Source organism: Lutra lutra, chromosome 2 (assembly GCF_902655055.1).
Source record: "Lutra lutra chromosome 2, mLutLut1.2, whole genome shotgun sequence".
Classification (NCBI taxonomy): Eukaryota; Metazoa; Chordata; class Mammalia; order Carnivora; family Mustelidae; genus Lutra; species Lutra lutra.
Window position 1 is genome coordinate 6,596,465 of NC_062279.1, and position 22,187 is coordinate 6,618,651.

At 45.4% G+C, this 22,187-nt stretch overlaps 1 protein-coding gene across 6 annotated transcripts in view; it reads left to right on the forward strand.

Moving 5' to 3' along the window:
- MCPH1 (microcephalin 1) overlaps window positions 1-21,824 on the forward strand; it is a 245,709-nt gene extending 223,885 nt beyond the window's left edge. For 5 of the 6 annotated variants that reach the window (XM_047713746.1, XM_047713674.1, XM_047713729.1 and 2 more), the window contains 2 exons: window positions 7,399-7,636; window positions 21,434-21,824. In XM_047713746.1, the coding sequence (XP_047569702.1) occupies window positions 7,399-7,636; window positions 21,434-21,489 (294 nt within the window). In that variant the 3' untranslated portion in view covers window positions 21,490-21,824. The remainder of the gene's footprint in view (window positions 1-7,398; window positions 7,637-21,433) is intronic. The other variant, XM_047713702.1, reaches the window with a different exon arrangement.
- Window positions 21,825-22,187: the final 363 nt, after the last annotated feature.

A 22,187-nucleotide genomic window follows, 5' to 3' on the forward strand; every position in this document is an offset into this window, starting at 1 on the left:
AAGAGAAAAAAAATAAAGGCATTGGGATTTTGGGTGGGGTTGGTGGAGGGCGCCACATGGAAATGCTGACAGCTAAGTAAAGACTCGAGAGAAGTGAGGGAAGTAGCCCAGTGGACATTTGAAGGAAGAACATCCCAGGCAGAGGGGAAAGTTGGTGCAAAGGCCCTGAGGCACCAGTACTCTGGTGTGTTCAGGAACAGCAGAGAAGGAAAGGGGGAGTGAACTAGGAGGAAGGTGCTAAGAGGTAAGTGGGAAGCAATTGTCATGGTGCCTAATTCAAGGGTTTCAGCTCTTCTGTTGAATGAATGAAATGAGGCACCAGTGTTTTGAGCAGAGAAGAGACATGACCTAACCTAGGTTTTTAAAATTCTCACTCTGTTGAGAAGAGCTCGAAGGGGCGACACCAGCTCAGAGGCGTTAACCCAGATGAGCGGCGTTGGCCTCAGTTGGGCTGGAGCTCAGAACCGTGGGGAATGGTCCTCATCTGCATGTGTTTTGAAGGAGAAGCTGACCTCTGTTTCTTGGGCCTAGGTGCCTGGAAGGATGGAACAGCCAGAAATAGAGAGGGCTGCAGGAGGAGGTTGAGGGAGGAAGAGAGGCTGGTTTGGGTCTGTGAGGTCTGTTAGAGATCCAGGTGAGAGGCTGAGAGCACACCTTGGCCTGGGATTCTGGAAGAAGGTCTGAGCTAGAGACAAAATGTGGGGAGGAAGGGAGAATCAATGGGGCTGGTTTCTAGCGGACACATGGCTTTGCCCATAAAAGGACAGTTTGTCTACAGTAACAGGTGCAGCCGTGCCTCGGGGAACTAGCAAAGTGTCCCCTCCTGCTCTTGGGTGGGCAGTAGGGTGCGGTGGGGGGAGTGACTGGTGGTTGACTGGGACCAGGCTGTCTTAACAGAGAGAAGGATGGAAGAATCACAGACATAGAAACGATCAGCCCTGGGCTGTAAGCTTTGGAGGAGAGCGGGCATTGCTCGCTGTGACTCTGGTACCAGGCGTTAGAGCCTCAGGTGAGTACAGGACAAGCCCATCAGGAAAGGGGGGTGCAGGCACTTGGGACCATACAGGGTGTTCAAAGGATCACTTATGTGTCTTACTAACTTTCCAGAAGTTAAGACGAGAGGGAGAGTGAGCTGAGGTGTAACGATCAGGACACGAAAAGGGCAGACACGGGGGGTGAGGGGCCAGGCTACCTGACCAGGTAGGACTCGAAGCTGTGGCCAGTTACAGAGGGAGAGCAGGGACTGGAGGCTGCGGAGAGCAGCGAGGACAGGCTTTCATTGAAAATTGACGGGGTTCATGCAATTTCAGGAGTCCCTGTGTCCTCATTTGAAGACCTTGTTGTTGTAACAATTTTTACATTTGCCTAAATCCCATAAAAATTAAACACAATAGTTTTATGGGTTTTTATTGAATTTTCCAGGACCACAGACCTTGTTTATTCTCTCCAGTACCAATGACGACCAGTTCATTTTACCTCGGATACAGTCAACCCATTCAGCCTGGTCAGGTCACTTCCCTTCCCACTCCCCATGCCCCGTCCTGCCTCAGTTCTTATTGAAATCACTGCACGTCTTTCCTTTGGGCCTGCCTGTTGCTGCCTCTGTCCCTCCATATTGTGGGCTCCATGGCTCCCCATTAACTCGGCAGAGACTGTGTAGTCCGGGTTCGGCTGGCCCCGCTTATTCAGCCTCATCGCCGTGGCACATAAATGCTTTGAATGGTCAGTTTTTGTTATTGTGATCACCTGCCTGGCCCCTCGTCCCTTACCTGTTCCCTGCAGTCCCCCTGGACTATGATCTTTCGGACCCCAATGACCTGAAGTGCCCCTCCGTGTGCTTTCCTCAGAGCAAACATCTTTCTACTCACTTTCCAAGCCAAAAGCTACCTCTGAATTCTTCCCAGGTTCTCACCCCATGACTTAACATACGTGTTAGTTATTAAACTGGACTTTCTAGAAAGTTCTGAGGAAGCAAACATTATGTCCTTAGATTTTCAAGGCTTTAGAACTTAGCCTGAGACTCAGAGGAATGAATCAACGTGTTAGTGAGGGGACAGAAGGTGGTGTGGGTTCTTCTGGTCCATCCCAGGCTGAGCGGTGATGGCCAGTGGTAAGAGGATTTTGCATCTTAGGAAGTGCAGGAAAGCTTTGCCAGGATCTTGGATGTCAGATAAGGATGTTGTCTTCCAGGCCTCCGTGTCCATGTCTGTCCAATGTGAGCCATGGTCACTGTGATCTCCCAGGCCTTCTGGCAACAGCTATGAAGGCACACTTTTACTGCTGTGATTGGTAGCCCCCTCTCTGCTCCGCTCGGTTAGCTCCTGTGTGAGCTGTTAGCCAGTGGTCCGTGCTGAGTCCCATGTGAGCAGACCTGGCTTGTGGTTTGGTAAGATTTTAGAGGCCTGTTCTTCAGAAATGGCTTCACAGAAGAAGAAACACTTAACTTTTGCTTCAAAGAAAAATGGGAGTATAGATAAATGTAAGGCTAAAAAAGTTTTTTTGTATTTTGACTTATTTAATGTCCAGTTCTGTGAGTGTTAACACATATAGATTTGTATAACCACTCTAAACACGGGGAATGGAAAGAAATGAAGACATCACATCTCAAGAGGCCTGGCCTTGTTTCATTTGTTGGGCACAGTGTGGGGATAGGTGTTTCATCCATCCCGTGAGGAACAGAGATGACGTGGAGTTAGGGAAAGCACTAGGACTCTGAAACCCTCTATTCAAAGCCAACACTATAAGGCACTGGTGCGTCACCAGGCAAACCGGCAGCGGCCCACCCCCTGACTTCTGGTGCTTCTAATGTCGAGCAGTTTGCTGTGAGAAACTCCTGAGGGTGGGCTTATATCTCCTCTTCCGTAGGCGGCTTATTGGTACCTATGGAAACGCGCAGTGGTTCAGAATCGTCTTCCAGGTGAGCTGTACCTGGAGGGAAAGGCAAATTCACTAAATGAACTCGGACCCCCACGTCTGGAGTAAATGAGCCGCCTGTACCCTCCCTGCCATGGGGTCGACATCTTGGTCAAGGCTAAATATCTGGGAGTCATCGAAGCTCCACGCAGGTCCGGTGGGGGGTGGCGATTCTGCTCTGCTTAGCTGTGTCAGCGGTACGGTCTGCCTTGACTGACTGCCCTGTGAATAGATCGGAAGGTTCTGAGCTATTAAATCAGTATTGCTTGTTTGAGGAAGACAGATGCAACATTTTATGAAGCCCAACTAAAATCTTCATTTTGCTGAGACCCTGCTGTAGTCGTCCTTATCCTCTATAGCCAAGGGTTCAAATGCAGATCTCCCGGCAGACAGAGATTTCTGCCATCCGTCAGCCCTCTCCTTGTCTTACAGTACCCCCCACACGTATATTTATGCACTCATTTTATATCACCATAGAGAAAAGTGGGAACTCTTCTGAACTCTACCCCAAATTCACCCAGACTCCTGACATGCCCTGCTCGTGGTGGACGATAAGTTAGTCTAGAGGAGTCTGTTATCTTCATTTAATCCCCTTTTCATCCATCATTTTTCAGCTGACACCCTGGGCTCTGTAGGTAACATTTAGTGCTTCCTTGGACAACTGTACTGTTTAGACTGTGGTCACCTTTCCGGACTGCGTGCTTCTAGATTAGCCTGCTCTGAGCCTGCGAACTGTAGTGATCCATCGGCAGTGCCAGCGAGTCCTGGCTGTGGGCATGAGCTGAATCCCGTCTGGTGAGGGGGGGGGGCCCATGCCCGGGGCAAGGCAGCTGTTCAGCTCATTTGTAGGTTCCTCTCCATGTTCCCGATCTATCCACGTGATAGTTCCCCTTGGAAACAAGCATCTGACTTAAATAAGATGAACTAGAGGAGTTATGATTAAAAAAAAAAAAATCTTTTAACCACATTTAGCAAGAGATTTCTAGGTCAATATTGATAAACCCAGTTATCTCTGAGGCTGTCTGTAAGGACAGGGGCAGCTCCCCAGGATCACCGTGCAGGGAGTCTGTGCCCTCCCTGCTTCTGTTAGTGCCCACTGCCACCAAGACCCATTCCCGCAGCTGATGGCATTGAAGTGAACGTGTGTTGACAAGTTTGAAATGGAATCAGAAGGCCATGATGATAAGCTGTAAGGCTTTCGGGGCACGGTGGCGTGGTCAGAGGGTGTCATCTGGCATCTACCACATGCACCAGTCGGGGCACGGCAGTGCTCTGGGCTAGAGAGTGAAGCTGACCAGCCACGGTCAGGGTTCTGAAGGCAGAGGCACTGCCAGCAGCAAAGCCTGTGTATGACCTGTGCCTTCAGAGACAGAATGTGGTCTCTAGGGTGAGGCTGTGCTGGAACTCGTGTTGACAGAGCCCTGGGGACCGATGATGTGAAAGTGCCGGGGGCCCGAGGCTGAGTAACAGGGGCCGTCTGTCCTCGGGCAGTACTGGGGAAGGATCTCATTCTGGAAACCTTCCCTTAGAGAATGCACATAGCTGAGGCTCAGTAATGAGAATCGTGGGTCCTACCATAGTCGTAATATGATTAGAACTTGCCAATTATCGTTTCTATGGCAATGAACTCCAGTCCGTGCATGTCCTTATATACATTGAAGAGTGTATTCTTAGGACAAATTCCTAAATTAATTTTTAATTTTAGGTAACCTAAATCTTGATTAAGCTTTCCCAGAAATTGTTTTACTTAGGATTAGAAAGTCAGCATGCACGTAGTCTCAATTATTTTGAGTAAAGAATAAGACCTTTGTAATTCTTTGTCTCCTTTAATTTCAAGCTGAATAAATAAATAAAAGGAAGTATTTTCATTTGTTGACTTTCATATTACGTGCTTTACACCGAGGTCAGGGACCGTGTCTTAATCCTCTCTGCTTCCCCAGCATCTTGCACGTGCCCGGTAGACAGTAAGCACTCAGTAAACGTGGGAGGGGAATGGAGACTCAAAGCGGTCGGCTACTCAGGTCACATTCTAACCGTTTGAAAGGCTTACGTATGTCCTTTCCTCTTGGATTACATATGGGTTTGATTTATTGCTTATGCACATACCAAGATACAGCCTTGATCCCATTTTTGTGTTTGTTTTTAAGAAAAACTGTATCCTGAATGTTTTTGTGTGTGAACATTGTACGGAGTTTAGAAAAACACAGCCATCACTTACCGGGGGTTACCTCTGGTAGGGAGCAGGGTCTGAGGACGGCAGCATCTGGCTGCTTCAGGCTTCTGGAAGCACAAATCTCAACAAATAAGTAGCTTAAAGAAATGAAAGAAATCCCCGCACTCCCACTAGACATAGAAAGAACCCCCCCCCCCCCCAAAAAAATAAAGGAGGAGGAAGAGGAAGAAAATTCCTGGCTTGGTGAATCCAGTGACTTAGAAAGGTGATCTAGGCCTTCCCACTTGGCCATTTTCAGCATGGTTTATGGCCTCATGTGGCTTCAGTAACTCCAGCTGTCCTATTGTCAACATGATGGAGTCCAGCTAATAAGAGGTAATGTTGCTTATGCATTAGTTTATGTTAGTGAGGAAAGACTGCCCTCAGTGGACTTATTCCCAGATCCCACTGGCCATGATCAAGTCTAGCCCATGCTTAACCCAGTCCTTTGCAAGGGAAATGAGATCGCCATGATTTGCTTGGACCAATCCTGAGTCTTACTTTGGGCTGGGAAGGGCCCCCTATCTTGAACACATGGATCTGCAGAGGTTAGTACCTCCCCCCCAAAAGAGACTGTGCCCCGCCACTGAGAAGGAAAAGAGAAGAATGGATCTGAATAACAGACAGAAGTATGTAACGTAGGAAAATACATTTTACTTTATACCCTTCTGTATCGTTTCAATAATTAACTACTTTTCTAACTAGTTTTTTAAATGCAGGATAATATCAACGTTAGGAAGATTCTTTCTTGATCTCTAGTTACAGTGACTCGCCAAGTTGAGGGATCGTGGTTTTTTTCTTGCAGCCCAACTCACCATTTTAGCCAAAGCAGATATCTTGGCAGGCTTCCACCTCCGCATCTTCATCTGCGAAATTAAATGAGACCCTTTTTACCCCCTACCTCAGAGGAATATTAGAAATTACTGGAAGCATTAAACAAAGTTAACCCATGAGTAGGACTGTTGCTTTCATTGTCAGTTTCACAATTTCATTTCACTTACCCTACCAGATGAAGGTGCTTAAATGTGATGTCTTACGTTGCATAATTCAAAACTGGTGATGAGTGAAGAGAATTTCATGGCCATCTTTAAGTGTATTGTTGGCTCTGTTAATGTTGGCACACATTTTTTCATCATGAGCTTGTTTTCGGAGTATGAGAACCTAGTGGAAGAAGAATTCATTCAACTTTATCAGAGAGGTAGATGGAGGGAGGTATTATCTGCTGCCCTCTCACCTCCTGAGTGAGCCCCTCTTCATGCTCTGGGGCTGGTCGTCCTCCCCTGTCTGCCTCCCCCTCTGCGGACGGGGGAGGACAACCCTCTCCTGAGGGGGCACCCCTTGATCTCTCTTCCCATGTATCTCCCGTCAAAATCCTTAGTTTCTCTGAGCCCACTTCTCTCAAACGTTCAGTTCCATCCTCAGGGAAATAAGCTGATTAAAATACTCAAACTGTGGATGACAGTTCACCCTCAACATCTCCCAGAGGGTGTTCACACTTGAAAAGAAGTCCTTGCTAATCTGTAGTTAGTGCAATGTTTGTTTAGCATAAGCAGGCCTTCCCACCGCCCCTTGGGTCAGCCCGCCAACCACAACTTTATCAGAACAAAAAGGAGAACAATTTAACATCCCCGTTTCGGAAATGTTTCCCACCATCTCTGATACTCCTCATCACCGTTTCCACGATGACTCACTGAAAGCAACCTCTGCACACTTCCCACCCCACCCCCCACCACCTCAGGGGGCGGAAAGAGCTCTAGGAGCTCTGCTTGATGTCACTGCATTCTCCCTTTGGCCATCTCCACCGGGGGGCTGGGACTCTCTTGGGACCGTCGGTACTGCTGGGAGCCCTGAAGCACCTCACTGGTCCGGGCGGGCCGACTGCCTTCCCAACACTCCCATGTTCTCTTCCACACTCATCCACGCAGCTTGACTAGGATTTAAGGATGCCGAAGCTGTTCGCCTCACTCAACTGAACGGTTGATTCCTTTTCACTGTTTTGGTTTAGAATTTGTAATAATTCAAAAGCCTAACCTTTTTGGGGGAGGGGAGACTACAAATTTGTAGTTTTGCCAAAGGTCAATTTTATCTGCTTGTGGTCTGTCATTATCATTAAATGTTATGATCTCAGAATCCTCAGAATTGACTTCATCTGAGAATGTGCAGCCTTACCTCGGTCTAGTCTTCTTCCCATAAAGGAAGTGAACTTCCCAGTGACCTATCCTACATAATGCAATGATGCCGTGCCTTGCTGATCCTCCGTCTCTGCCCCACAGCTGTGCCGCCTGGAGCGCATTCTCTCTTCGGGTCGGTACCAGGGAACCCTGTTTGCCGATCAGCCTGTGATGTTCATCACCCCAGCCAGCGATCCCCCCAGAGCCAAGCTGCGGGAACTGGTCCTCCTGTGTGGGGGTCAGATCACGCGAATCCCACGCCAGGCCAGCATCTTCATCGGGCCCTCCCAAGGAAAGAGGAAGGCAACTGCCACGTATCTGTCAGAAACATGGATCCTAGGTAGGACCCTGCGCCCAGGGATGGATGGGGAAGGTGCCCTCTGCTTGTCGTAGCTGCTGGTGTCCCCTTTAGAGCCACCGTTCTGGGGTCCTGGCCACAGAAGCAGATTTTTCTGGGGGAACCGTGATGCCCACACCCCTGGCGATATAGCCTTGGGGCTGTGGGATGGACACTTTGCATCGACACATCTGCCTTAACAGAATCCTGTAATCACTCTCAGTCACAAGCCAACCCAGACCCCCCTCCTTTTGACTGTCAGCCAAGGTACAGTTTGCAAGGACAGAGGAAACCCTGTTAGACACTACCTACTTCACCTCCCTAGCTAGTGTGAAGAGCCAGCCTAGCCACAGCTACCCCAGACCTTAGGGCCTGCCGACCCTCCGCTCGGATGCTCTCTCTCCCGGGTGCCTGGCTCGCTCTGTTTCCAGGGCTGAGGGCCCGTGCCCAGCTGCCAGGACCCGCCCCCTGGTCTCCCACCCCTTTCTTGCGTGCACTGCTCCTGACACTCATTTGTCCGTGTGCTCAGAAAGGTACTCTTCCGTGTGAGAGAAGCTACATATTTAAAAAAAAAAATCGGACATGAATGTCATGTACAAACTAGCATTGGTGGTGGCACGGAGAATGCCACACGCTTCACTCGGTTCCCAAGGGCAGGCGCTGGCACGAGCTGGGCTTTGCTTTCCAGGAGGATGACCGTGTGGTGACAGGTGCTCTTGACTGTGACCCCAGGCCTGGGCGAGATGTGGGGGTCTCCAGGAGGAGTAGGCTAAGCGAGACTGCGACGTGGGATCCACAGGCAGCGAGTTACAGCTGGCGGAGAATGGGGGCAGGCGGCACACGTGCGGTGATAGTGCTGGACGTGGCAGACGCACTCGGGGACCTGCTTCGGGATAAACCTTGGCCTGTGTTTCATGAAGGTGGTAGTTTGCCAGGGCTGTCCTTCCAAGTCCCGCAGACCGGGGGCTTGAACAAGGACTTCCTCTCTTGCAGCCTGGAGGCTGGAATCCGAATTGGGTTCTTCTGAAACCTTTTCTTCTTCCGTGTCAGCACCTGTAGCCGAGATCTGTACTTGGCTCCCGGAGATTCGAGAAGCGTACTCTCTCCTTCCCGCTTCCCTGTTCAGAGTCTTCCTCCTGTTTGCCTCCCCTTGTCTCTGAGTCCCAAACTTCCGGCTTCTCTTACCCCTTCTTGACAACACCGTAACAGATTAATAGACACTGTGTCCAAGCTGCTTGCAGGTACCAGACAGACATTTGATGAAGATCTTTTAAATGACTGATGGTCACCCTTTGATATATTTTAAAAGTATGGCCATCAACAGTAATTTTTTACTCTCTGGTGCAAAGTAATTTATCTTCTGCCTGGAAACAAATTAAAAAAAAAAAAAAATCTATGATTTTAGCTACAGTCCAAAAGCCAAGAGGCTGTTTACTCTTTTCTAAATGCCAAGAATATAACCTTCAAAACATCCTATGTTCTGAAACAGGTTCTTTTTTTTTTTTTTTTTTTTTTTTTAGAAAAGCACATGTATCAAAATGACACCAACTGGAAACCAGAATTGTGCTTTATAAAAAATGTCTCATTCGGCTAACGGAACTGTGCACACGATTGATATCAACAGTGCATATCAACAACTAATCTTCACAGCATCTGCAAACTGTACCGTGCCCGGGGCCAGCGTCTGGGCCCGCACGATTATTATTTCCAGGTTGGGGAACTCTGTCGCCCCTTCCTGCTGCCCGAGGCTTTTGTGCGTAGATCATGCACAGTGCAGCCGCCGGCCCAGTTCCTCCCGTTGTTTTGCCACTCCGCTGTCCTGCGAGGCGGTTTTTAGGAGGCAAATCTCTACCTGCTTGACCCCAGGGCTTAACTTTCACAACGCCCTGTGGAATTCTCTGGGTTTCAGAGCTGGGGCTGCAGGCCCGGGTTTCTTTCCTCTCCCATAATTCATGTCCTGTTTCTGATTTGTCATTGATTACACCATCTGCGTGTGCCCTTGGCAACTTCCGGGTATTGTGTGTTCTGGAATCCTTGGCTCTCGGCGTGGTGAAATCCTCACCCCTTAGGTGAGTCCCCTGACTCTCTGGCCGCGGGCCCTGTCCGCACCAGGGTGCCTCTGGTGACTTGGGTATTACAACATGCATTTTTCACATGTTTATGAGTTTATACTCTTCTCTTTCTGAATCGAGTGACAATACAACAGCTCCAACTTTGTGCCAGTAATGGAGATTTCATTTATATGTCTCTGCATCTATGCATAGACCCACAAAACACATGGTCCTGAGCATTGCATGTACTTTCCCATCAGGGCTGTGCCACTGGCTTGCTCTCCGAGCGGGGGCAGAGGCAAACTACCTCTTCTCTCCGCACCCGATGTACTCCTCTGTTACACAGGGTGATTACCCCCACCCTGCTGACTTCCCGCGGTGGTACCTCACAGCCACAGTGGGCACGGTCCACGATCCTGGGTGACCGTATCCACTGACACAGCAACATTTTCTCTTCTGAAGACTTCTCCTTCCCTTGAGCTTCCACAGGGAGCATGTCTAGACAATATTTTATTCCCAAAATGTTGTGCAATTAAAATTTGGAATCAAGGGACGCCTGGGTGGCTCAGTTGGTTGAGCAGCTGCCTTCGGCTCAGGTCATGATCCCAGCGTCCTGGGATCGAGTCCCACATCGGGCTCCTTGCTTGGCAGGGAGCCTGCTTCTCCCTCTGCCTGCCATTCTGTCTGCCTGTGCTCGCTCTCTCTCCCTCTCTCTCTGACAAATAAATAAAATCTTTTAAAAAGAAATTTGGAATCAAATCCCTTGTAAGTTAAAATTAAAACCATGTTAAGGCATCGATTTAAAAGAAAGTTATTTAGTTATTTTGTGACAAATTATGAAAAGCGATACTCTAAATTTGTTCCAACTAGAAGATCAGCGTGTAAGAGTTAAGTCACCCTGAGACTTAAGAGTAGTTTGCATCAAGTATTTAAAAGTCTTAAAAAGTAGCTTGTTGTATCCAGTTTCAGATTTGTCATTTGCTTTCCAAAATAAAAGATTCCAAGGTTTTTTTTTTTTAGTACCTTTATATTTATTCCTATGTTTTATGGGATCTTTGTTTATGCAGATACAATGAAGTCACAGGGGATGGACAAGCAGATTTTTTTTTTAGCCATTAGAAACCTCTGAGAAGTTCTTTTTGTTTTGTTTTTTGTTTTTTGGCAGAAAGAAAGATGATCACCACTTAAAAAAAAAAAAAAAATTCTCTTTCCCTGAGACCTCCAACATCCTCACACTTTATTCCTTCAGATAAGCTTTTTTATCCCTTCACCATCTGACCCAACATTTATATTAAAAGAAAAAACCCACAAAACTCTTAAATGATTCTTCCAGCATACGACTTTCTGCTAACCTCCAGCTCTTTCTTTGGGGGGCACTGGTCAGGGGTGATAAGGAGCATGCGGCCAGCTGACCCTCCTGGCTGCTGCCTGGTATTGCTGGCCTAGAATGGTGTGAATTTATGAAATCTCAAACAGGGCTTACCATGTGAAATTTAAGCCATGTCTTACTCATCTGCTCTGTGGAGAGTCTCCTTCATGCTGGGTTGCCTTATAACGAGGCCATTGGAACGGTCATGATTATGTTCCCAATTCATTCCCCAGAGTCCATTTTCCCTGAAACAGCAGTATACTTAGGCCAAGATTTCTCGATGAATCATTGCACCAGAAGGAGAAATGGGGATTTTTGAGAGAGAAAATACTTGTGGGCACTTGAATATGTATGAAAAATAAACAGGAAAACAAAAACCAAATTCCCGGCACCAGGAAACAAAATGTCACCTTTACCTGACATTGGAATGGAAGCAAGTTCCAGTAATCTCACTTTCCCCAGCACACCCTCGAACAGAATTCCCATCTAGCACACCAAGACAGTGAGAGGAGAGAGTCCCCAGTGACTCGACTGGAGTCTTCAGGGAGGGCTTGGAGAGAAGTCGAGAGCCCCAAGACCCCAGAGCATTTGTCACCAGTCTGCAAATTTTTGTGCTGTAGCCCTGTCTTTTCACTCTCTCCATCCCCCATATTGGTGTTATCACTGACGGCTGGTTTGGCCTTTCACAGAAGACATATTTCCAGTCTCGGGCGCCCTTTTATTGTCTGGGCTATGTTCAAGTGATAAGACATACATTTTATGCTATTGTGGGAACATAATGTAATGTGCTCCACAGCGTTGCCAAAGGGGGAAAAAAATTAGCCTCTGCATGATTTCCTTATAACTTATAAAAAGCATTTGATTTGACTGTCTCCCCATGTCAATGTTTTCAGGAAAAAGATCTCTGATAGCATGTGGCTAGGCATTTGCAGGCTAGCCTAGATCATTGTTTCCCTGGACGGCTGACCACACAACTGGGCCTAGAAGAAAGCTCTCCAGTATGGCGTTTTGTGAAAGCAAGGCCGCTCAGGGGGCCTCTGCCCTTGGGATGATTAAACAGATGATGTCAGGGTTCCCTGAGATCCTTTCCGTGCACATGTTTACTGCATAGAAGGAGCAAGTCACAGGCAGTGAGTCCATGTGCTGAGGAGGAGAAAGGGAAGAACCTGGGACAGGTCTGCCCGCAGCCTATCCCCTCCTCAGGATACTGCCTGACACCATCCTCCCCCAGGGGCTCAGCAACTAGTCAGAAAGTGACGGCAGATTCTTTAGACGCAATCACAGATGACACAATGAATTATTTACATTTTGAGTTGCTCTCAAATGATGACACCTACCAGGATAGAAATGAATGGGAATAAAACAGGTGGAATTCTGTAATTTTGGCATCTCATGTGTTTAAGTTTTAAAAATATAAATATGACTTAAAAAAAATACACACACACACACATATATATATACATACATACACACACCTTTTTTTAAAAAATTAACTGCCAGCTGTTGAAATAGGAAGCATTAACTTGGAGAGAGAAGGGGAAGCGTGTGCTCAGAAAGTAGATTTCCCCTTAATCGTATTCACTGGTCAACTAGTGGTCCTAGATGGTGACCTTTGAACTTTCCTAACCTGTCTCACTCAGCTTCTCTGTTATATTTATGCCAACTGACCTCCAGTCACCAGATGTGAGCCTCGTCGGCAATACAGAGGTTAAGAAGCATCTTGACAAGCAAAGTGGAAAATAAAAGACCCTCCCCTACACCTTACAAGCCAGGGCAGTTTTCAAGCCTCACTTAAAAAACAAAGTAGAAGATGACAGTCAGCTGCGTATTCAACTCAGAATGGGAAATAGTGTGACCACGGCGACATTTTATATCCACCACCAGAAATGCTGTCCTGGGTTTGGGGAGTCCCATTGGCCCCGTGGCGGCCACGCTGGGCATTCAGTTTTGACAGGCTCACAGGACTGTCTTGGGCACAGGTTTGTGGGTGCTCCCCTGTGCAGAGGTGCGTGCTCGAGTAGGAACTCCAGCCCTGCCTTGGGGGCTGGGGGCTAATGGCCATAAAGAAATCCCAGAGCTCAGCCCCTGCGTGGGACATGGCCAGCAGCTTAGGCTCTTTGCTTCCAGACCTAGTGTAGTAACACGCTTTACAAGAGGTTTTCGTGTGTCTGTGAAGTACGGGGAGTTTTTCAGTGTTGCACGTTAGCAGTTAGTACTGAGCACCACAGAACCGAAAGCCATGGGCCTTTTGTTATGGACTGAATTGTGCCCCCCAGATCTGAATGCTGACGTGCTGATCCTAGGACCTTGGCATGTGACTGTGTTTGGAGGTCATGGCCCCTCAAGAGGTGATTAAACAGCATCATCGTGGGGGATCCCTGATCTTGGACTGGTATCCTCGTGAGAACACAAGAGACACCATCAATGTGTGCACAGAGGGAAGGCCACGTGAGGACAGAGAAGACAGCATCTGCAAGCCATGGAGATTGGCCTCAGGACAAACCAGATCTGCTGGCACCTTGTTCTTGGGCTCCTGGCCTCCCGGGGCTGTGAGATCATAATTCCTATTGTTCAAGCCTCCCAGGGTGGGCTGCTTTATGAACACCCACCGCAGCGAAGGAACACTGTGGGAAACGAGTTCTGAGGTCACAGTAGAGACCTGTGCCTTTATCAAATGAAGGGATCTGAATTTCTCTGCCAGAGCCGCTCAGTGAATTAAAGATCCAGCGTTCCTAGGCACCCGCTTCTCCGTTCAGACTCTTCCTTTGTAAAAAATAAGATTTTAATGCCACTCCCAGTAAGTGGTATCTCTGCGCAGCCACTAACAGAGGCGCTCAGGTGGTGCATGCGGACACTGAAGCTGAAGGATCCGGCCTCTGCGTGAAGTGACAAGAAGCAGCTCCCAGTTGGCAGGAGGAGAAAAAATACATGGATGAAGATCTTATTTTTTTATTCACGTTTTCTTAAATTTTGGTACTTGAGGATGAATGAATACATAGCAATAAATACAGAAGAATGTCAGAGGAAATGAATAATAAAAATGTATCAAATATTAACAAAAGGCAAAAAAAGGTTTTTGAGAGATGAAAAAGAGTTCTTTGGGGGGGAAAACAACATCAGTAGTCAAAAATCCTATAGCAGTATCAAGAGGAAGAGAAAAGGTTCCCGTGAACATTCAATGAACAGAACTGGGGCTGCTACTACAGGGACAGTAAGGATATTTAGAAATCAAGAGAGCATGCTGAATAAATTCATACCAGCCATTTTGAAAATAAGATGGATAATTTCTAGAAAAAATATTACCAGAATAAACTCAAGACAGAAAATCTGGACAATTTCAACCATTTAAAAAACTGGATGATAAACGTACGCCTCTCACCCTCTGTCAAAAGAAGACACCTGCCCGGAGTGACGTCCGCAAAGTGGTAGACTGAAAAGATTCAGGCTTCCGTCTTCCCCACAGAAACACCAGAAAGCCCCCAGACAGAGCTGACCGTCTAAACCAATTCTGTGGGAGCGGTGCCAGCAACCAAAGGTTTAGCCATCAGGACAAAGGCCAATCAAGCCAAGCCATGTTCAGGGCAGTCGGGAAGCTGTGTGACTCCTACTTGTGCTCCACCATCTCGGTTTCCTCTCCTGGAATGCAGCCCTTATTTGTTCTAACCTGCTTGGGAAATACCAAAGAAACTGACTTGCTCACTCATCTCAAATAATACGTGCAGGAAAAAAGGTAGAAACTGCTTTTAAAAGCTGCAAAGTAGGCAACAAACACAAAAATAGGTAACAAATCAAAACAAGAACAACAAAAAGACAACCTTCCATGCATCATGGGACATAATCAACCGAGTGAAAAGCCGGCCTATGATGGAATGAGAGAGAATGTTTGCTAAAATAAGGGTCGATCTCTAAAAAATAGAAAGAATTCATACAGCTCAACAAGAACAACAAAAGACCTGATTAAAAAACGGGCCCGAGACTTGACTAGACATTTCTCCAGAGGAGATATAGAAATGGCCAATAAGCATGTGAAAATATGTTCATCATCAAATCATTAGGAAAATGCAGATTAAAATCACCATCAGGTACCACTTGAGACCCATAAGGATGGCACCATAAAGACAGAAAAACAAGCACTGTTGAGGATATTAGAGAAGCCAGGGTAGGAGACAGTACAGTTGTTCCTCAAAAAATTAAACTACCTTGTGACCCAGCGATTTTACTTGCAGTTACATACCTCAAAGAATTGAACAAATATTTGCATACGTGTGTTCATAACAGCACTGTTTACAATAGCCAGAATGTGGAAGCAACTCAGACGTCCATGGGCGGAACAAAATGTGGTCTATACGCATAATGGTGTATCATTCAACCATAAAAAGGAAAGATACTCTGATATATGCTACAAAGTGAATAAACACTAAAAACATGTTAAGTGAAATTAGCCAGCCACAAAAGGGCGAATATTATATGATTCCACTTACATGAATTACCTAGAACAGACCAGTCCATAGAGACAGAGCTTATACAGGTTGCCAGGGACTAGGAGGAGGTGGGAATTACACTGCTGAGTGATTATTTAATGACTGTGGAGATTGTATTTGGGATTATGAGACAGTTCTGGAAATGAGTAGTGGTAATGTTCACATAGCATCGTGAATGTTCTTAACTGATACACTTAAAAGTGGTTAAAATGGTAATTGTGTGTCATGTTTGTATTACTACAGAAAATATTTTCAAGATACTGTTAAAACCGTCTAGGACAGGTAAGACCAAACATTACAAATTACTGCAGAGAAAACTAAAGAGGGAAGCTATTTACCTCATTTTATAAGGCTAGCATGATCTTGAACTAATACTACTTACATTTATATGGATATAGAATTCCAAGATAAAATATTTTGCAAATTAAATTTAGTGATGTGTTAAACATGCAATCAAGTAGAGTTTAGCCCAAGAATGTAAAGATAGATGTCATTAAATATTTTTTTTTTCTGATCCACTAGTTTTCTCAGATGTTAAAAAGAAAATTCCAGTATCTGGTCATGATAAAGACTCTTCATTAACTAGGAATAAAAGAGAACTTAATGTGGTAACATAGCTATAGAAAACCTACAGTGTATCTTTTATTTAGTAATGAAAACCTTAGTTTGAGGTTTAAGCAAGTACAAAATACATATGACTACTCTTACTCTTTCAATAGAGATCGAGAGTTCCTAAACAAAGGGATAAGATGGGACACACAAAGGAAATGTAAGAATTATAAAGAGACAAATCCTCATATTTGCATATAATACAGCTGCTTACATAGAACAATCTGGGACAATTAAGAAACAGTTAAAACTGCTTCAGCAAGATTAGTCTATTAGATTCACTTGGTAAAATCATGAGCATTCCTATATCCTATAGTAAATGAATATAAAACATAACAGAAAAACTAGTGAATTCAAGGCTATCCCCCAATAATATCATTTCTCTCACATTTCTTGGATGAGAGGGGACCATTAGTATACTAGGAATAAGCTGGCAGACTATCTTGTCTGTGACAACAGTGCCCATTCTTGGCGTGCTCTTGGAAAAGTTTTCAATATATGAATGTGTCCAGCCTAGTATCAGAGCAGATGGAAAAACTCTCCATTATTTTAGACTGAGCAGTTTCCTTCAAATACACATGATGTCAGGTCATTCACTCATTCATTCAGGTTCCGTCCTGAGCCCCCAGCATCATGTGGGCATTACTGGAATAGGAATTGACAAGGCAGATACGGGGCTTGCCCCTGTGGGACTTAGATTCTAATGAAGACAGACAATAAAGTGTTTTTGAAATCCTATTGGTGATCAATGCTACAAAGAAAACAGGGTGTGGGTCGTTACAGGGACAGAGAGGTTGGCTCCTTGCAGAAGAGCTGTATTCTAGCTGAGACCTCAATGAGGAACACAAGCACGGGCTCCTGTCGGTCTAAGGGACTGGCCTTTTAGGCTAAGGGAACAGCTAGGACCAATGTAGAGAAGCAGCAGAGACACTGGAGTGTCCAAAACCCTGCAAGAGGAAAAAGTGATGAGAAATGAAGCTGGAGAAGTGGCCAGAGGCTGGACCACTCAAGGCCCTTTTGGACCATGGTGACACCTTTAGTTTTTGTTCTGACTATAAATGGAAGCCACCAACGGATTTTAAGTGGGAGAATACATATTTTTAAGCAGAAGCAGAGAGAGCAGTTTTAGACCCTTGCCCTGGTCCCAGTGATAAATGATGGTGAGTGGTCACGACCAGAGGGTGACAGTGGGGGTGGTGTGAAGCTGCCAGACTTCTAATAGAAATTCTAGAGCCGGCTGGCCTTGCTGATAGACAGCACGTGGTATACCAGGCCAGAGGAGTCGAGGACAACTCCCAGACTTGAATTTGAGCATCGGAGAGAACGCAGATGTTCCCAGAGATCAGGATCCGTCGAAGGCCTGAAGGAACAGGGGCTCACTCAGCATCCAGCACTGAGCCTGCAGGACTGCCATGTGGAAGAGGGCAGGAAGTCAGGTTCCGTGTGGTTCCAGAGGGACGTGAGATCCACAGATGACAATTCCGCGAAGGGCAGTGGCAGGCTCATTCAGAGAAAGGACTTTAGGATCATTTGTGACCGGCTAGGCCTCACTGCTAAGGGTGCCTCCAGTGTCAAGCCCCTGTCCTACATGTTCCCGGAGGCCAGGTGACTCCTATCCTACAGAGCGGGAGAGCTGACCCCATAGCCCAGTGTCTGGCTGCGTGGCTGCTCCTGTTTCAGCCCTAGAGTTGTCCGCTGCTTGTGATAAGCTAAGATAAAGCTCCCAGTGGGGTCCTGAGAGTTCTAGCTCTCTCCACACACAATGCCATTAGCTACCGGCAATGGGAGTGTCAGTTCAATAAACTGACTTGCCCACCACACTATCAAAAAAAATAGCACATTCCTTCACTATCCTAATCCTCAGACCACACAGAGTACAGCCAGTAAAGTAATTTGTGTGTAAATGTGCGCCAAGACCTGCTAACTAACCTTGTTAAAATAAGACAAACTTTTTTTTTTTTTCCCAGTTTAAATTTCACGGGAGCTACTTGTATACCATTTGTCTCTCTTTCCACTGGGCAGGACTGGCATTCCTCTGACATCTGTCCTATTGGTCCCATTTTATGGGGTGCTTGCGGATTATTCGTATGATGTGACATTGGAATTTTGGGAATGTGGCTGTCCTCAGATGACAAATGAACTTGGACAGAAGTCGGTTTTCATGTGTGTGTTTACATATTTGGGGACCTGGAGACATGAGGGGCTCCCTGGACACGGACGTCCTGGCTGCCAGCCTCCACTCCACTGTCAGGAGCTCTTCTGACTCCCGGGTTTGCTCAGCACACGCATAGGCCCAACACTACACGTACCTCAGTACGGTTTCTCCCGATCCCATGGGATAATTCCTTACGTGGTGCCAGCATAGAGCCCACCACACCAAGTGGGGGTCAGCCACAGACTAAGTTGTGAAGTCACATTTAGGATTCTGTTTTATTTTATCTAAGTTAAAAACTTGCCTCTTCTTCAGTCAACCTTGCTTATCCACCAGCGAATGAATGAATGAATGGACGGATGCCCGCATGGACGTGTGGAGTGACATTTGATTTCAGGTCAAAGAACTCAAACAGAGAAATACATAAAGTCCCCAAACCTTAACAACCCTTCCTTCAACTACCATAAAGATGGAAGAGTGGTTTTAATTTTTCAAAAACATAATTATGTAGAAATAAACGTATATAAACCAATGTATTGTTCGAGGGTTTTCTGAGAGACAGAGACTCACATACTCCTTGAGTTTTTGTTTGACTGTCTAGGAGAGCTTCCATTTTAATACAGAAACAGCCACCTCGTTCTGAGCCCTTGGCGGGAGTGTGATTACGCCATGCGCTCATGGCTGGATGCTTGAGGTGATTTCTACGGTTTCTGCTATTAGGGACTTTGTAGGATCTAGCTGGAACAATTTGAATTCAATTTTAAGAGATCCTTTTGAGCTATGATTATTCGAGCGCAATCCCAGGTGTGAGAATTTCTGCGAAGCAGATTCGTCTCTGTGGCATCGTGGTGCCCCGGCTAATGTGTACTTTCAGTCTTGACACACTCAGTTGTGCGAGTATTTTACGGCATATGGATGCCCCTGTCACCAGTATCAGAAATGACCCATATTTTCATTATTTGGTGATCTGATGAATTGGACGAATAGATCACGTTACTTAATTTCTTGTTCCCTAACTACTAAGTTACAGATGCGTAGGACTGTCTTAGAGAGGGGATCTAGGTTTCATGGATGGCCTGTCCTTGTCCCTGGCCTATTTTGAAATTAGGCTGTTTTTCTTTTTCACACTGTTCTACAGAATCCTTCTAAAATATGGTCCCTAATCTTGGGTTCTAAGTGTAAAATTCTCTCAACTGCCCCATCTTTAATTCTGTTTATTATGTATTCTGTGTTACAGAGGTTTTAATATTTAATTATTAATCTCTGTGGATTCAAATTCCATTTTCCCAAGGCATGTGAATTTGGGTTTCACTTAGGAAGGTTGTCTCTAGCCCCTGAGCTTTAGGACTAGTCTCCTATCTCTATGAATACTTCCATTTCTTTTCTTGTTTATAGTTTATTCATCTGTAATTTATTTATTGTGTGATGTGAAGGGATTGTACCATCTGTTTGTAACTCGCCCATTTGGCACTGATTTTGAATGCCCTTTGACTCGTCCGTTAATTTCCCATATATGCAAGGACACGTTTCCAGACTCTCCCGTTGACCCATTTATCTGGTTCTGTGCGAATTACATACTATTTTACTACTGTAATTTTATAGTGTGTTTTGGTATCTAGTGTATCAGATTCTCACTATTCCTTTTCTTCAAAACTGTCTATGTATTTTTTCTTTCATGTAAACACCAGAATAAGTATTTTTTTATAAGTTTGTCACCTTTTTTTTTTAAAGAAATATTTGGCATTGTCTTATATTTGAATTTTGATTAATTAGACAAGATTGCCATCTTTTTTGCAATCTTTTCTGGCTTTCAAAAATGACATCCTGTCAGAAATCTTACGTGTAAAAATTGAATCCACAGGGTTTTACCACCTGGAAGAAAATATGAGTGAATTGCTTTAAAACAGGGTAAAGGGAAAAGCTTTCTACCTATGGTTCAAAGTCCAGATGCAGTAAGGGATTTACATAATCTGAATGCAAATATAAAAACTTTGCATAAGAAAAGTCAAAAGGTGAATGACAGAGAGAAAATATGTACAACACATACCACGAATAAAGGACTAACACTAAAATGTCAATCATGATACTGTCACTTCACTGCATTGTGCAGAGAAGTAAATGGTTGTGCTTAGTGCTACTAATGGTTGTAAAAGCTGTGTCACCACATTAATTTTAATGTTATATCATGCATATAATATATAAAACAAGTGTAGTGCCCCCTCCCTTCTGAAATTCAGCTCACTGGTTCAGACCTTTTGTGGGGAGGTGCATTTGTCCTAGGCAGGTCACGACACTCTCGGGACCTACAACTAAGATGCGCCATTTTGTCTTCCACTGTCTTCCTGTATTCACAGAACAAACCTAATTTTTACTTTCTCTCTGCTACCGCTTGTCCTTGTGGCATCTTAAGATCCTTCAATATAATTTGTCCATCCCTGTGGACATCCCATAATAGTAATTATTAAGTTAACTGTTACTTAATTTGCAATTCCATCAGCGTTGCCAACCCACTGCGTTCCTCTCTCATCCTCCTACAAGCAGGGCTGGGAGCGGTACGTTCTCCTGCAGCTGTAGCTCATCCTGGACCAGAGGAATTCTTGTGACTTTGATGAAATGACAGGCCTTCAGACTGACAGGACTTTAGAGCTCACTAGTCCAGCTTCTTCAACGGAAGAAACTGCTTACAAACTCCATCCTCTGCATGAAGTACTCAGCTAGGTAGATAGGCTAGCTACACGGCCTAGAATGTGTTGTGCTGTATGGACAACTTACATAGTTATACAGACTTTGCCTTGTACCAGAGTATGTTCTGTAGCTAGCAGAGATTAGAATTCTGGTCTTTCATACCACAGACTGGCAAACTTCCCACCCTAACGTAGTATCTTGCCATGATGGCAACACCCTATATGTCCAGTATCTATAGGAACATGTGCCTGCTGAGCTCTTAAAATGTGCTGGTGTGACGGGAACTGAATTATTTATTTTACTTCAAGTAGCCACATGTGCTGTGTGGACGTACAGACAGGGCAGCTCTAAGCCACGTAAGATTTTAAAATAGACCTTGCATAAATAAAAAGGTTGCTATTCTGCTGTATGGTTGGCCGTTGTAAATGCTAACCCGCTTTTCTCTTTCTCTAGATTCAGTCACTCAGCACAAGGTCTGTGCCTTTGACAACTACCTGTTGCCGCAATGACGGAGCCACCAGTCAACACCACAGGCTGCTGCCATTAGCTCACAAAGTTGTCTCTGGACACTGACATAAGCAAACACTCAGAGAAGGAATGGACATAGAAGCGATGCCTTTTTATATCATCACATGTGTGCCTTGTGGTTTTTATATAAAGAACCTCCTCCGTTTGCCTTTCTAATGACTGAATTTGTGCTCTAAAGAAGCACTGACCAGCTCTATTTGGGCCTTTTCTATGTAATGCCAATCTTAGTATTTTAATGATGATCATGATTAAAAGGTCACAGAACCTTGGTCATGGAAGCACCATACTGTTAAATAAAGATTGGGAATTCCTTTAAGTTGTTTTATTACTGAAATCAAAGAACACCTTAACTTTCCTGGTTGGACTCAAAGATCTTTGGGCTCAAAGATCTTCACTGACATTTCATATCCTAGACATGAAGGTTATCAATCAGTTATTAGGGTTACTTTTTACCTACTTGAGATTCTTCTCAAAGTAGCTAATAAAGGCAGGTGTGGGAGCTTTGCAGTAATTAATGCCACTAGAAGAGCCTGCTTCTCTGGGTCAGTTTATGGTGAGGAGAGAATTACCAACGAGAGACCATGGCCTCCACTAGCTACACAATGCTTGCCGTTCCTTAGAGGAAATTGGCAGTGGGCTGAATCACATACACACTAACTGGTCACCTTCTAAAGGAGAG